General features: G+C 41.5%; 1 protein-coding gene across 2 annotated transcripts in view; it reads left to right on the top strand.

The window, feature by feature from the left end:
• Lrig2 (leucine rich repeats and immunoglobulin like domains 2) overlaps positions 1-15,219 on the top strand; it is a 50,220-nt gene extending 35,001 nt beyond the window's left edge. Inside the window, exons 12-18 of one of the 2 annotated variants that reach the window (XM_005369760.3) lie at positions 1,876-2,039; positions 4,409-4,729; positions 6,221-6,502; positions 7,352-7,801; positions 8,821-8,949; positions 9,883-10,170; positions 12,219-15,219. In XM_005369760.3, coding sequence (XP_005369817.1) covers positions 1,876-2,039; positions 4,409-4,729; positions 6,221-6,502; positions 7,352-7,801; positions 8,821-8,949; positions 9,883-10,170; positions 12,219-12,436 — 1,852 coding nt within the window. In that variant the 3' untranslated portion in view covers positions 12,437-15,219. Of the gene's footprint in view, positions 1-1,875; positions 2,040-4,408; positions 4,730-6,220; positions 6,503-7,351; positions 7,802-8,799; positions 8,950-9,882; positions 10,171-12,218 lie in introns of both variants that reach the window. The other variant, XM_005369759.3, reaches the window with a different exon arrangement.
• The last annotated feature ends 1,038 nt before the right edge of the window (positions 15,220-16,257 follow it).

Raw genomic sequence — 16,257 nt, 5'->3', positions numbered from 1 at the left:
CTCTCTCTCTCTCTCTCTCTCTCTCTCTTTTGCTTTCTACCATACCTCGCACACCTACTTTGCCTACAAGAGCCTAACAGTGTACACGCACACAGAGAGTTTTCCCTGAAGTGTGTGAATATTATATAAGAAAATATTAGCAAAAAGTATCTTTTATATGTAACTCTCAAGAGTATCACAAAGCGTGAGGAGGAACGCCAAAAAACATAGAAATTTTAATAAGTACAGACTTAAAAATATTTTAAGGGCTGGGTAGATGGTTTAAAGAGGTAAAAACAGTTTCTAGGCTCCCAGGCTGATGACCTGAGTTGGATTCCCGGATCAGTGGAAGGAGTGACCCTCCATACATGTACTGTGGCATGATCCCCCTTCCCACCTAGTTAATAGAGCATTTAAATCATGTACAAAGAATGAGTTGTAGTGTTCCCCAAATTGTTTGCTTTCTCTGCTAAGGGATCACGGAGAGAAAAACACTGATTCCTCAAAGGGATCTGTTTTATAGACAACATTTTTTAAAAGTGGCTCTTACTCTTAGTTGAAGTATATTGCCAGAGGGCTAAAGTGCTTTCAGTCTTGATGAAATAATTTGAAAATAGCAGTATACTTCCCACATAGAGCTCTTTCAGTGCTTCAAAATCTGTGACTAGCCTTGCCCACAATCTTTCAAGAATTTAAACGTCAGGAACATAAGCCCGGTGCATGACTATCCACACCCCTTTCACCAGAATATACTAGTTATTCACCTTCTGACAGACTTACCCAATGCCCCTTGTTCTTTTCTCACCTTTACCTTTGCAACTCTGCACATATATAGTTTTTATGTAGACATTGTACATATAAGTCTTGTTTTCAGATTATCTAAAAGTTGTAAAGACATCGAGGGACTGGAGAGTTGGCTTGGCTGTGAAAAACACTTGGTGGTTTTGCAGGGAATTCAGGTTTGGTTCTCCGCACCCACATTTCATGCTCACAACCATCTGTTTCTCCAGTTCCAGGGGATCTGATACTCTCTTCAAATGTCCTCAGACACCAGGCATATACACATAGTACATATACATGCAGGAAAAACATTCAACACATATTAAAATAAAAAGTTATAGATGTTATGATACTTTATTTCTGAATAGCTTGGCATGTATTTTCTAAAACAAGGGACATTTTTTACATAGCTACAATGTCATTTTCATACTCAATGAAATGAATATTTACAAAATTATATCTAGAAGATTGCTTATCTTCAAATTTTTCCAATATCGGAAATATCACCCTGACTGGAGATGCAGCTAGATGGTAAAGTGCTTTCCTAGCATGCCTAAGAAACTCTAGGTTTAGTTCCCAGTTAAGCCAGATGTGGTGTTGCACAACCGTAAATCCTAGCATTTGGGATGTGGAGGCAAAAGGACTGGAAGTTAAAGGTCATCCCTGTGTACAGTGAACTCAAAGCCATCCTGGAATATATGAGTTCCCATCTCCAGCAAACAAACCAAACACACAGAAGTATATACACATGCATATAATATATACACATGTATATCCCTCCCTGTTTAGAACCCCTACTCCCAAACAAGAATCATGTGTCGGTAGGTGTCATTGTGTATTTCTGAGATTCAAAGTTCGAGGCCAGCATGGGTAACATATCTCATAACAAATATGCATGCCTGAAATGACTCTTTACTTGTCTTTAATCTAAAATGATTCTCTTGTCCTTCAGTCTTTTTTGATGTATTTCATAACACTGACATGTAATTAAGGCTGTTTGTTTTCTTACAATTAGGTGAACTTTTTTTGCTATACATAAATGTGTAGCAAAGTTATACTGGAGAAACTAGAGTAAAGCTAAAATGAAAGGTTCTTTTCCTTGTTTTCTTTCTGCAGTGTTCTGAACACAAACAGTTTGCTCTGCGATTGTCATTTGAAGTGGCTGCTTCAGTGGCTGGTGGATAACAACTTTCACCATTCTGTGAATGTCAGCTGTGCGCATCCTGAGTGGTTAGCAGGGCAAAGCATCCTGAATGTGGACCTGAGAGATTTTGTCTGTGGTTTGTATTTCTGTTTTCAAGTTTTTAAATTTCTCTTAACTATTGTAACAACAAAATAAAGGAGATGAACAAAAACAAACAAACAAAAACCCACCCCCAGATGGCTTTTGACAGCCCATCTTATGCCCCTGTGGTGTTGCTCTCTGTCCTTTGCAAACACAGGATACATTTTGTATTCTTTGACTTAGTGTGTTTTTTTTTTTTTTTTTTTTTTTTGTTTTGTTTTGTTTTTTCCGAGACAGGGTTTCTCTGTGGCTTTGGAGCCTGCCCTGGAACTAGCTCTTGTAGACCAGGCTGGTCTCGAACTCACAGAGATCCGCCTGCCTCTGCCTCCTGAGTGCTGGGATTAAAGGCGTGCGCCACCACCGCCTGGCCCTTTGATTTAGTGTTTTATAAATGGTTGTTTTCCTCACTGTTCTTGTTTGTCTTTATAATGCAGGGACCCTCTCAGTGCTCCCTTCTTATTGGCTTTATTTGAGAGGAATTGTTAACTTGCGGATAAGACTTCAGGATTTTTAATTATTAACTTTAGAAGTAAGACTCCTGAATCATTATGTATTTTTTTTCTACGAGAAGACTTTTAGTAGATTTTGAAAAGAATCAACAAGACAAATTTTGAAAATGCATTAGTTTATGTGGCTATCAGCAATGTTATAATTTTAAGTGTATAACATTATGTGTTTATAATCACCAATTTCATTTTTTGGATACAGTTTTTGGTAAAAGGACAGACAACTTGCGATAGTCAGTCCTCTCCTTCCACTGGGAGTGTTGAGGGATCGTGTCATTAGGCTTGATGGAAACTCTTTTACCCACTGAGACATTTCCCTGCCCCAAATGCAATTTCTTTTTTTTTTTTTTAATTCATCTATATTTTATGTATGTAGGTGTTTTGCCTTCATGCATGTCTGTGCACTATGTGTGTGCAGTGCCCAGGAGTCCATAAGAGGACATCACATCCTCCAGAACTGGAGTTGCAGAAGGTTGTTATCTCTGATGTGCTGGGAGCTGAACCTGGGTCCTTTGCAAGAATACCTGGTGTTCTTAACTGCTCTTGTTAACTGCTCTCGAGCCCCTTTATGCAATTTCTTAGGGTTCAAAGTGACAGCATATCTTTGAGACAGTAGAGACAGTCATAGACAGTATGTTCAGACAGTATGTCCTGTAAGGCATACTATATGTTTTTGAGACAGGGTTTCACTCTGTAACTCTGTCTAGTCTCGAATTCACTATGCAGACCAGACTAGCTTGGCCTGGAACTCAGACATTTGCCTGCCTCTGCTTCACAAGGGCTGAGATTAGTGGTATGTGCCACCAGTCTGCCTCATACCATATGTTTTATACTATTCCACATACACCTTTGAAGGCACGATGAAATGTTACATGGTAAAGATACTGATTCAGGATTTCTGAAGCAGCTTCTCTGAATCCATAATGTTGTTATTTATGAATCCATAGTGCACTCACCAGTCCTAAACCAGTTTTCACTTGTGAATTTATCCTGTTTGAATTCTTCACTATTTAATGTCAAAGCTATGTACAAAGTACTTTCAAGTCATGTATTTATTAGTAGTTTCCTTGAAAAAGTAAGTTTCTGTTCCCATTTTCTGTATTATTCAGAAATGACAATGGTTATCATAAACATTTTGTATATGTATCATTATATATGGAACATAAATATCATATTGTGTGTACATACATGGTATGGTAGAATTAGAATTTACCTTGAAATTCTCACATAAGGTTTTTCTCCACATCTATCCCCACTCATTGGTAATGCTTAGGAAATGGATAATAAGCATCTAATAGTCCTGAGGGATGGTAGAAAGAGTACTGGATGCTGACATCCAGAACTTGGGTTCCAGCCCACCTTCTGTCACTGCCTAATGCCTTTGAACAAACTGTTTAACTGGAGTTTACTTTTCTCACCTTAAACAAGGGATTAGATAGGATTGGAGAGATGGCTCAGCAGTTAAGAGCACTGACTACTCTTCCTGAGGACCCAGGTTCAATTCCCGGCACCTACCATGGCAGCTAACAACTGACTATAACTCCAAGATATGACACCTTCACACAGATATACAGGCAGGCAAAGTACCAATGCAAGCAAAATAAATAAATTATAGTTCCAGGACAGGCTCCAAAGCCACAGAGAAACCCTGTCTTGAAAAATCAAAATGAAATATATAAATAAATAAATTTTGAAAAAACAAAGCAAATAAAAAACCAACAACAAGGGATTTAAGCTCTTTATAGTCTCCTTCAATCTTAACCCCTGTGAATGAAGCTTTTAGTTTTACAGTATTTGTTTTAAAATTGAATCTGAAGTAAAAATAACTGACTTGGCCACTTGCATTTATTCCCTTTAGATGATTTTCTGAAGCCTCAGATGAGGACACATCCTGAAAGCACAATTGCTTTGCGAGGTGCTAATGTGACTCTGACGTGCACTGCAGTGAGCAGCAGTGACTCGCCCATGTCTACTGTGTGGCGCAAGGGCAGTGAAATCCTCTATGACGTGGATATTGAGAATTTTGTTCGCTATCGGCAGCAGGCTGAAGAAGCTCTGGAATACACTAGTGTCCTGCACCTCTTCAATGTGAACTTCACAGACGAAGGGAAATACCAGTGTATTGTCACTAATCACTTTGGCTCTAATTATTCACAGAAAGCCAAACTAACTGTGAATGGTAAGGAATTGTGCTACTTGACTTTTGAAATACTTTCTTTTTTGCTTATTTGTATAATTCTGGAATATATGCTATGACTGTCTGGCCTATCTGGCCATGCTGATGGGCAAGTATACTTTGAAGTACTTTTTACACCTAAATTATAAGTCACTTGACCAGGAAAATTAGGTCACACCCCACATTTGGAGGGAACTCTCAGTGTTATTTTCTTTTGGTTGTGGCATATGGCAGGGGTGGACTTTTGGGTTACCCCCTACCTGTTGTCCTGTACTCTTTGCCCCAGGAGATGCTTTACTCCTACTTCTGTTTCTCCTGAAGACATTCTTTTGATGGTCTTCATTTTCTTTCCAAAACCACAATTCTTTGAAAACCATGAATTCTTTTCTAATATGCTAGCTGTGTCCTCTATACTCAAGAGTGTTTAGGACATCTCCAGATCCAGTGGTCTCCGTAGTTCTCCGATATGGCCTTAATGATTTTGAAAATAAAGCTCTCCTAGTGGTTATAAGAAAAGTTTTCCAAAGCAACTTGGTTTATTGTCTATGAGACTGAGTAACTACAGCATTTTAGGCTGTGAGCAACCAAAAGATATACTTGTGTCCTGTTCCTGTTTCTTTCTTTTTTGAATTTCTAGCTTTTTAAAAAAGATTTTATTTTATTATTTTATGTGTGTGAGTGGTTTGCCTTCATGTATGTCTGTACCACATGCATGCCTGATGGCCATGAAGGCCTGAAGACAGCATTGGATCTCCTGAGACTAAAGTAACAGACAGTTGTGAACTGCCATCTGGGTGCTGGGAATTGAGCCCAAGTCCTACAAGTGCTCTTAACTACTGAGGTAACTCTCCATCTCTGAACCCTGCTCCAGTGTTTCTTAAATGAGATTTTTAAAAATATTTATTTATTATGTATAGTGTTCTGTCTGTATGTCTGTCTGCAGGCCAGAAGATGGCACCATATCTTATTATGGTTGGTTGTGAGTCACCATATGGTTCCTGGGAATTAAACTTAGGACTTCTGGAAGAGCAGCCAGTGCTCTTAACTGCTGAGCCATCTCTCCAGCCCCCTTAAGTTAGATTTTTAAAAGCATAATTAAAACCAAACAAACAAACAAAAAACCCCATGGTTCTCTTCACACTTGTTAATATTAGATTGGGAAGTCCCATTTAACTTTCTAAGTGAAAGAGTAGTATTAAATATCAAGTTCTAAACTGACATTCTGGAAAGACTTTGACTTTCTGACTTCCTTCTCATTGGCATGGTCACTAGGCGTGGTGTGTACTCTAGAAATACAGTGCTGCTGTGCTCCACACACTCAGGTGCTGGTAAGAAAGATGCTTTTAGAAGCTGGGTTCATTGGCAGTCCAGAGAATATGTTTTCTCAAAGAAATGAAGCATTTTACATCAGAATTTCACCTGTTAGATTATTAGATTTGTGTGCTTGTGCGTGTTTTCCTTTTGCCTACTTTCTCTGCAATTTGTTTTGAACAGAGATGCCGTCTTTTCTAAAAACTCCTATGGATCTAACCATTCGCACTGGTGCCATGGCCAGATTAGAATGTGCTGCAGAAGGGCACCCTGCACCTCAGATTTCCTGGCAGAAAGACGGTGGTACTGACTTTCCTGCAGCCCGAGAAAGACGAATGCATGTCATGCCCGAGGATGATGTCTTCTTCATTGCCAACGTGAAGATAGAAGACATGGGCATCTACAGCTGCATGGCACAGAATATCGCAGGCGGCCTCTCAGCAAATGCCTCACTCACTGTGTTAGGTATGCTTACTTTGTCAGGACCACTGCTTTACTGGAGCCTCTGAGAGCTGCTTGGAGGTTTTGATGTGATTTTTTTTTTTTTTTAAACTTTTTGTTGTTCTTTTTTTTTTTTTGAGACAGGGTTTCTCTGTGTAGCCTTGATTGTCCTGGAACATACTCTGTAGACCAGGCTGATCAAAGAGATCTGCCTCCTCCTACTTCCTAAGTGCTGGGATTAATGGTGTACACCACTTCTACCTGGCTAAAACATGTTTTTTAATGTATGCCTTGAATCCAAGGCAGTTCAGGTCTCTGTTTTCTTAGATACAAAGTTCTGTGGGGTCATCTCTTCCTCCTCCCCCACTACCCCCATAGCCCAGGAAAACTCTATAACCCCTGAGAACTCACTATGTGTTACAGGTGAGCCACTCTGATCTGACTGTTAAAAAAACCTTTAAAAGAAGTGTGTTAACTTGAGGGCTGAGGCAGAAGGATCAAGAGCTTGGTTATGTTGATAACATGTCTTAAAAACAGTAGAAATCCCAGCACTAATGGCTAGTAGCCCTGGCTTGTGCGTGCCAGGCCAGTGCTGTACTGAGCTAGCATCCCAACCCTGTTTTTCTTTCTCTTACAGATAGGTCTTGCTAATTTGCTGAAATGGCTGTAAACTTGTAATCCTTTTGCTTTGGCCTCCTGAGTTTACAGCCATGCATCATCATAACCAGTTCATAATTAGATTTTTTTCTTTTTTGAGGCTTTTGTGTTTCTGAAACATTAACTGTTAATCTTCATAAAACCACATATTTCATCATACTCTTAATACTCTTAGGGTATCAATTTCCTAACTTAGTATTTTTAACTTCCTATTAGAGACACCCTCGTTTGTTAGACCTCTGGAGGACAAGACCGTCACTCGAGGTGAAACGGCAGTATTGCAGTGCATAGCTGGAGGGAGTCCTGCTCCTCGCCTCAATTGGACCAAAGATGATGGGCCGCTCTTAGTAACAGAACGACACTTCTTTGCTGCAGCCAATCAGCTTCTCATCATTGTAGATGCTGGGCTAGAAGATGCTGGAAAATATACCTGCATTATGTCTAATACCCTTGGGACAGAACGAGGACATATTTACTTAAATGTCATTTCATCCCCCAATTGTGACTCTTCTCAGAATAGCATTGGACATGAGGATGATGGTTGGACCACAGTTGGCATTGTCATCATTGTTGTGGTCTGCTGTGTCGTCGGCACTTCTTTGATCTGGGTCATTGTTATTTATCATATGAGAAGGAAAAATGAAGACTACAGTATCACAAATACAGGTAAGTGGCACCCAGATGACATATGGCGTATTCTTAGGATTGTAGGATTTAGTAAAAAATAAAAAAGCTGAGTACTGTGATTGATTACTTGCTAAGAGATATAAGGAACTTTTTCTGATGAAAATAACCTATCTGGGGAAAAAATTTGTAAGAATTTGTATATACTATATATACTTCCCCCTAAATTTAGCTCTTAAAATTGTATTACAGGCATGGTTTCCTTGTTCTTGTGGGGTTTTTGTTGTTTTGGTCTTTTGATTTTTTGAGACAGGTTTTCTTTGTGTATCCATGGCTATCATCACTTGATCTCTAGACCAGGCTGGCCTTAAACTCAGAGATCTACTAGCCTCTGCCTCCAGAATGTTTGGATTAAAGGTGTGCACCACCGTGCCCAGTTTGTTCTTTTCTTTTGAGAGGATCTCAGTGTATGGCCCTGGCTGACCTGGAACTACAGACTGACATTGAGTTTGCAGTGATCCTCTGCTTCCTCCTCCTGTGTGCTGGCATGGTATTACAGGTGTGGTGACCCATGCCTAGCTGATATATATATCTTTCTATAGAGCCTAAGGTTCAATTCCACCATAGTTTGTTTTAGGGGAGAGTTGAACCCTTGTGTGTGACTAGGTCTTTTACCCAGGGTCTGCAAAAGAAGCAAGCCATGTAGAGAGATTGTTAAAGTGTAGCTGTAGATAAGATTTTAATGTTTAGTTTTTTTGTTTTTCCTTTTGTTAACCGCTCACCCCCAACCCCCCCGCTGGTAATTCTGGGAGTGAACCCACAGCTTATACGTTAGGCAAACCAAGTCATACTTCTAAAATGAAACTCTGAGAAGAACATTAGTTTAAAAAAATTATGCTAAGGGAATATGACGAGCTATTGGGGTCCCAAGTCCATACCGTTTTCCAGGACAGTGTCAAAGTAGAACATATTTATAAAATTGCCTTCTGAATGTTGACTTCAACTGCCTGAGTTTGAGAGTTACAGATGTCTCTTTACAGAGGAGCTTAATTTGCCTGCAGACATTCCCAGCTATTTGTCTTCCCAAGGAACACTGTCTGAACCACAGGAAGGCTACAGCAACTCTGAGGCAGGCAGTCATCAGCAACTTATGCCTCCTGCCAACGGATACATACACAAAGGCACTGACGGTAGGCACTTTACTGTTCGTAGTTACACGTTCAGCCTGTTCTAGTGGGTTTATTGTTCATTGTAGTTTTCCTATTAGCCTGAGGCAATATTTTAAGGTAAAATACTTAGAACATTTAACTTCATGCAACATGGAATGAAAATTGACTATAAAGTCTTAACCAGAGGAGGCTATCTTAAAAACAAAACAAGTTACCCTTAAACAGGAATTGAAGGACACAGCCGAGGCTCTTGTATCTCTGTCATCACAAGAAGAGGATGTTTTAGAAACTCTTTTCAAGTGTTTCTTGCCCTTTTAGAGATGAGCATCCTTCAGATAGCATCCAAAGGACATTAGGTTCTCTTCCTGACAGGTAGATACTGAGTAAAATATGACTCTCAGCCTATAATGGAGAACTTCAAAGGGCTGTCCCCTAGTAAAGTGACTAGAGCCTCCTCTTGCCCTTCCCCCCTCACTGTGTAGAAGGTGACAGACCCAGGAAGGTGGATTTGACTAGGGATAATGTGAGAAGTTACTGTTGATTGACTCATAAAAGTAACATGGGTTCTCATGCCATGCTTTCGTTTGCTCAAGCCAAGCTGTATCTCAGAGCACAGGTTCAGGCCTGTCTTAAAGCCCAGGGTTGGAGTTTAGTCTCTGTAGGCTAGATGGAGATTTAACATTAAAATTCAAGAGCATGGGCTCTGAAGCCAGAATGCCTGGGTGCACATTTCAGCTCTTCCTCCTGTCGTAACACTCAGTAGTGGAGAGAGAACTGTATCTGCTCCATGGGGATGCTGTAAGGAAAAAGTGAGTTAATTCGCATAAGGACCTTGAAATCTCACCTGGTTTATAAAGTAAGTGTGTAGTAAACGTTACAACTGTAGAAGAAAGTTGATTATGACAAAACTCTACCTTAACAGAAAAGCATATGGGTTCTTTCCCATCTTATTAGGTGGCACTAGTACCCGGGTGATCTGTTCAGATTGTTATGACAATGCCAACATCTACTCGAGGACCCGAGAATACTGTCCATACACCTATATTGCTGAGGAGGATGTTCTGGATCAGACTCTGTCCAGCCTCATGGTTCAGATGCCCAAAGAGACATTTTTATCACATCCTCCCCAAGATGCTGCTACTCTGGAGAGTCTGATACCATCAACAGAGAGAGAGCTGTCTGCCTTTCCCAGCAACCATGAGAGGATGACTGAGAAGCTTCCCTTCTCACAGATGAGCAGTGGTAATGGATGCTTTTGTTCCTTTCTGAACTTTTGATTTCACTTTCACCTGATCTGCCCTTCTGTTCTATCGGTAGTACACTCATTTCACAGGAAACAAATTAGTATACTAGAATAATTGTCATTGTTAGCTAGTGTCAACTAGAGGTCCTTATTTATCTTCATTTAAATAATGGAGATATGAAGTGCTACACATACAGCATGAAAAACCTAACATGTTTTGTTTGCTCTTCTGTCAGGCAAGCAATCTCAGCACCATATACTTAGCTTTTGTCAGCAAAACAGAGCTCTTTTTGGACCAATCAGCTGTCACTTCCTCTCAGAGGAAGAACATGGGGAATGGGGCACAGGGCAGTAATTGCAGGTTGTTGTGAGGAAGGCCGCTTGTTGGTTCCCGGCTGCTCAGCCCCAAAATAATCACAAAGAAACTATATTATTGGGGCTGGAGAGATGGCTCAGTGGTTAAGAGCCTTGCCTGCTCTTCCAAAGGTTCTGAGTTCAATTCTCAGCAACCACATGGTGGCTCACAACCATCTGTAATGAGGTCTGGTGCCCTCTTCTGGCCTGCAGGCATACACACAGACAGAATATTATATACATAATAAATAAATAAATATTTTAAAAAAAGAAACTATATTATTTAAATCACTGCTTGGCCCATTAGCTCTAGCTTCTTCTTGGCTAACTCTTACATACTAATTTAACTCATTTCTAGCAATCTGCATATCACCACAAGACTGTGGCTTACCGACGTCTGCCCAGTAGGGCTATATGGCTTCTCTCTAACTCCTCCTCCTCCTTTCTCCCAGCATTCAGTTTAATTTTCTCCATCTAGCTAAGTTCTGCCCTGCTATAGGTTCAAAGCAGTTTCTTTATTCATTAATGATAATCACAACATACAGAGGGGAATCCCACATCACAGGGTCACACAGGAAGGTATAGTGTTTTTTCAGGTTTTACGTGGAGTTAGTTACCATGTCTGGGTGCCACTCTGTAGTAGGGAGCTGCGGTGGGCTGCATTCCCACCCATCTCTGCACGGCTAGCTTTACCCGAAATAATTACACAGAAACTGTATTCTTTTAAACACTGCTTGGTCCATCAGCTCTAGCCTCTTACTGGTTAGCTCTCACATCTAAGTTAACCCATTTCTAATAATCTGTGTAGCACCACGAAGTGGTGTCTCACCAGGGAAGATTCAGCATGTCTGACCTGGCGGCTGGATCCATGGTGTCTGCCTGACTCGGCTTTCTTTCTCCCAGAATTCTGTTCTGTCTACTCCACCTACCTAATTTTTTGTCCTATCAAAGGCCAAGCAGTTTCTTTCTTAATTAACCAATGGAGGCAACAGATAGACAAATGACCTTAACCAAAAGACAGATGACCCTTCTCCATCAGATAGCTAGCAGGTTTTCATCCCCGGTCTGATAAATACAGCTATTTATTATAACCCGATAAGAAAATGCCTTACAGGCTTGCCTACAGCCCCACCTTAGGGAGGTATTTTCTTAGTTGAGATTCCCTCCAATGACTTCAGCCTGTGTCAAGTTGACATGAAACTAGGCAACACAGTTTTTAAAGCAGAAAAGCCACTAAATTAGCCGGTGAAGAAAAGAAGCATGGTATTAGAAACTAGCTTTTTAGTTCTGTTGAATATAAAGGTTTGGTAGTTTGTAGTTCCAGTTTTTATTTTGTTGTTGTTTTTAATGTTGGCATTGTGATCTCAGTGTCCTTATCAAGGATGCTGAGCATCTTTACTTCTTTTGATGATTAGATTAAAAGGTTATCAGGGGGCTGGGGATAAAGAGCATTTGTTGCTCTTACAGAGAACCTGGGTTCGATTCCCAGCTCTGACGTGGCAGCTCACAACTGTCTGTAACTTCAGTTCCAGGAGATCTAGTTCCCTTTTCTGGCCTCTGGGTACCAGACACACATGTGATACACAGTCATACATGCAGGCAAAACACCCATACACATTTTTAAAAAACGATACCAAGAAATTAATTTTGAAATTCCTGCTGTCTGATGATATTTCTTGTCTCTTGTTCTCAGAAACATTTCAGCGGCCTCTGTGGAACATGAACAGAGAACCAGGCCTGCTTCCCTTTTGCCAACAGCCTGTCCTTGAGTCACCACAGCTTCCGCGACACGAGGGCCTGGCAGAGAGGGGTCCAAGCTGCTCCTCACCTGTGTCCTGCCACAAGTTACATGACCACACTTTTGATTTCAGCAGGACTCGGAACATTCAAGATGGTAGTGAGGGCACATGAAGCCGGTCCACGAGAAAGTCTGAGCAGAGACTCAGGTTGGTTCATTTACTACCTCAGAGTTGAGAAGAACCCCAAAGTCAGCGTTTGCATTACTCTTTGCTTCGAATTATATCTGGCCACACCAAAGTAGCCTGATGTTTGGCCTTGCACCTGGTGAAGAAAAGGTAGTGGCTGGCAGAAATGTACTACAGAGATGTGTACCACGCTGAGAGTACACAGCCCCGGCAGAAGACGATGGACAGAGTCCCTCCAGACGGCCTCACAGTGACATGCCTAGGTGTGCACTGCCTGTCATGAAGGGTGTCATTGCTGCTTAGCTGCTGGCTTGCCCCAGTCCTCAGAATGGTCGTGAGAAGACATTACTGCTTTGACATTTTACTTTGCCTTCCAAGCAAGGAACAGAGATAACTTCTGAGCTCTCCTGAGTCTGACTGAGACTTGAGAATGGAGGCCGAGACTTTGATATTCAAGGTCTTCGCCTGGAATCCTTTCGCCAACTGGTACCAGAGCAAAGGCTTTTGTATTCTTCTGGAGTTGTTTTTTGTTTGTGTGTGTGTTGTATGTTTGTTTTGTCCCTATAACCAGGGACGTCATTGTAAATATATGTACATTTATAAATAATTTTTCTACTCATTGACCTTGTGTGTTGGCTACAGTGTAAATATTTTTGATATGCCCAAATTATATATAATGCCTATCTGGTTACTGTATGGGCAGCAACTTCTCAAGATCATAGACTTTGCATAACTTAGTTTAGTGAGGTCTACAAACTCTGTTTAAAGCTCTAAGACTTTGTCACGAAGCTCATGTAGAGGGACAGGGTACTTTGTGATTGTGTGCTCACAAACTCGAGCTTGGTGTAACTAACTGCTTGCTTCACGCCTGAAGGTCCGCGCATCCGATCACTCACCGTCTGTTTACAAGTGCCAGGTGATAATCTTGTTCTCGTAGCATAAATGTCTTGTTCTTCCAGAGCCCGGCAGCCTTGCCACAGCCCTGTGAGCATAGAAGATGGCTTATTTGGGGATTGTCTTCTTTCAGCAAAGTGCTTTGATGACAAGGAAACCAAAGATTGTTCTTTTTTTTTATGCTTACTTTGTTTTTAATCTCCACGAGTGTAGCAGCATATTAAGAAGGGAAGTGTGCTCTCGGGAGCCAAAAAACTTTATGTAAACAACGAATGTCAACACTGATGCTAACGAAATGTCACGTGCTTTCAGCCTGTCCTCTGTGTAATACCAGCCTCCTACTTAAATGGTCATGTTTTCTTCATTTTCATTTTGAACCTTTAAAAAATTATTATAGTCTTTCATCCCTTTGGACCATATGCTTTCTTCCTTTTGGACTGTGTTCCAGTTTTATAGTGGTCTGACTAGAAATTAAGAGCCGGCCCCTTCCTGGTGCTGCCCTGGCTAGCCACATCTGACTCTTACTGCGGAAAGAGGCTGTTTACTAGCTGCTCTAAGCCGCTCTCCAGGAACCAGAGAGGATTGTGCTACTTCAGTAAAGAGCCGCCTTTGTCAGCTGTTAGCTAGATCAAGAGTCATGCTGCTTGCTCTGACTTTAGCTGTATTTATTTCCCCAAAACAGGACTAATGGTCTAAGAAATGCTCAGGAGAGGGAACAGTCTCTGCTTTTAAACAGTGTCAGTAAACAGACTAACGTCTTGATTGAAAAGCTGCATTTTGTCTCTGGAACAGCAGTGCTCCAGCACGTGGGCTCAGTGGAGGTATGCTGCCGCTCGCTTGTTCTGTGGTCAGAGTTCAGCGCGCTGTCAGCTGTGATCTGTCGGTAGAAAGCAGGCCCTGACCCAGTCCTCTAGAAATACTTCATCCAGGGCGTCACCTCCAAGCTTCAGCTGTGACCTTTCTGCTGGGGTGTCAGGCTGGTCTCCTAAGGGTTGTGAAATGTTGGACTTCCCTCCCAGATATCCCTGGCTTGTTACATAACTTATTAGGAATCCATCTGCAGATGGGAAGAGCCTGTCTCTGCTTTAAGAATAACAATAGCTTCTTACATTAGAGAAAGGAATTCCTGAAAAAACTTGCCCATGTTTGACCAAGCAGTGTCTACCCTCCAATAGTGATAAAATTGGCATCTCCTCAGCGCTTCTTCCAGCTGATGGGTTTCTGCTGGTTGTACCTTCATCTGCAGGCTGCTGTCCAGATAGAAAGTATGTGAAATCCAGCCCTGTGAACAGCTGTCTGTGAGACCCCACCTCAGAAGTTTTGCCCAGGCAGTTTTTGGTGAGGTGACTTTCACTCAGCAGGCTGTACGTGGCCCAGTGAAGGGTTGTAAAGGACCAAGAGTTTCGGTACTGTCAGCCATTCTGTGAAAAGGGGGACATGAGAGAAGTCTTTATGTACATCTGCTTGTAGAGAGGTATAAAGTACACTTCTCTGGTGACGGAAATAACCTGCCTTTTGTGGGGAGGTGTGTGCAGATGTAATTGCTAGCCATGCTGCACAGAGTCCTCCGATGGAGGGGAACACGGGCAAGGTCCCTGTGACGTCTGCCATGTTGTCATTAGCTTGGGAGTTTGTCCTTTGATCTTTATGTTTGGTTTAGTACACTTCAGGATTTTTTTTTAAACCAAGCCATTTGGGACTTTGGTTAACAAAGGAATCTGATCTGTGTTCCCAGCTAAAAGCATGAAATTGTAGCATTATTTTCTCTGAAGAAAAACCCTATACTTCTGACACAAGTGCCATTACTCCAACAAAAAATTTAAGCCTGTGTTGTATTATAGCTCTTTACTCTGATTTTTTTTTTTAAAAATTGCTTTTTTTAAAAAAAAAAAAATGCTTTTTTTTTTTTTAGCCCCCTGGCTTTGAACTCTCAATCTCCTGCCTCACCCTCCCAAATGTGGCAACTATAGGTACGTCTGTCTTGATTAATTTTTGGTTTTGCCCATGGAGCCCAACTGGAGTGGAGCTGGCATTGCAGTTTTAGGACGTTTTACCCAAGTGTGTGAGGGTAGCCTTTTCTCGTTGGCTATCCACTGACGTGCTGCCAGTAAGTGTGGCTGTTTCCCCTGGTGCTGGGCATTGAGTCTACAGCTCTGTGAGTGACAAGTTCATGTTCTCCCATATCTGTTCTCTTTTTATGTGAAACTTGGTCTATCTTTAGGCTTTTTCTTTTTTTTCCTTTTGGCAGTCCTGGGGATTGATCTATAGCCTCCTGCATACCAGGCAAGTGGTCTACCTCTGAGCTGCAGCCTCAGCTGAAATGCTTTGCTACAGATTAATGAGTGGTTATAAAAACGATGGGACCATAAATGGCTGAGCTGAGTTTTTTTCTGTTTGGTGGTGCTCTCTGCCAGTCCAGTATGGAGGTGTGCTGCACCTCCCTTTCCACTTTAAACTTTTTGTTTGGAACATGATCTAAAGATACAGCACTTAGCCTAGATTTTCTTGTCCTTGTTCTTTTTTGAACATTAGTTTGTTGGCAGAAGTACCAAGCTTCTGAATTAGGGATGTATTAGAAACTGCACTTAGAACATCTGAAAACCCAAGACCCGTAGGCTTTGTGAGAAGGTGGAAGGGGAAGGAGAGGTTGGTGTGTGGTGTCCTGGGAACCAAACCCAGGTAAGCACTCTCGCAGCCCCGTGTGCTTTAAGTTACGATTTGGGTCTCTTCCTTCTCGGTTGTGAATTGTTTCTTTGCAGCGCTGGTAACGACCAAGTGGTGGAGTGAGGGTGCAGAGCAGCTTGACTTGTCTGCGCCTGGTGTTGGACATGCAGTGAGTTTGTAGCAACTGTGACTGTTTCCAAAGAGAAACTGATCTTCATACTTCATGTACCCTTGAAGTATGTCCTGGCT

The sequence above is a fragment of the Microtus ochrogaster genome, unplaced genomic scaffold (assembly GCF_000317375.1).
Source record: "Microtus ochrogaster isolate Prairie Vole_2 unplaced genomic scaffold, MicOch1.0 UNK60, whole genome shotgun sequence".
Taxonomy (NCBI): domain Eukaryota; kingdom Metazoa; phylum Chordata; class Mammalia; order Rodentia; family Cricetidae; genus Microtus; species Microtus ochrogaster.
The sequence above is the reverse complement of the archived record's forward strand: the minus strand, read 5'-3'. Positions and strand labels throughout refer to the sequence as shown.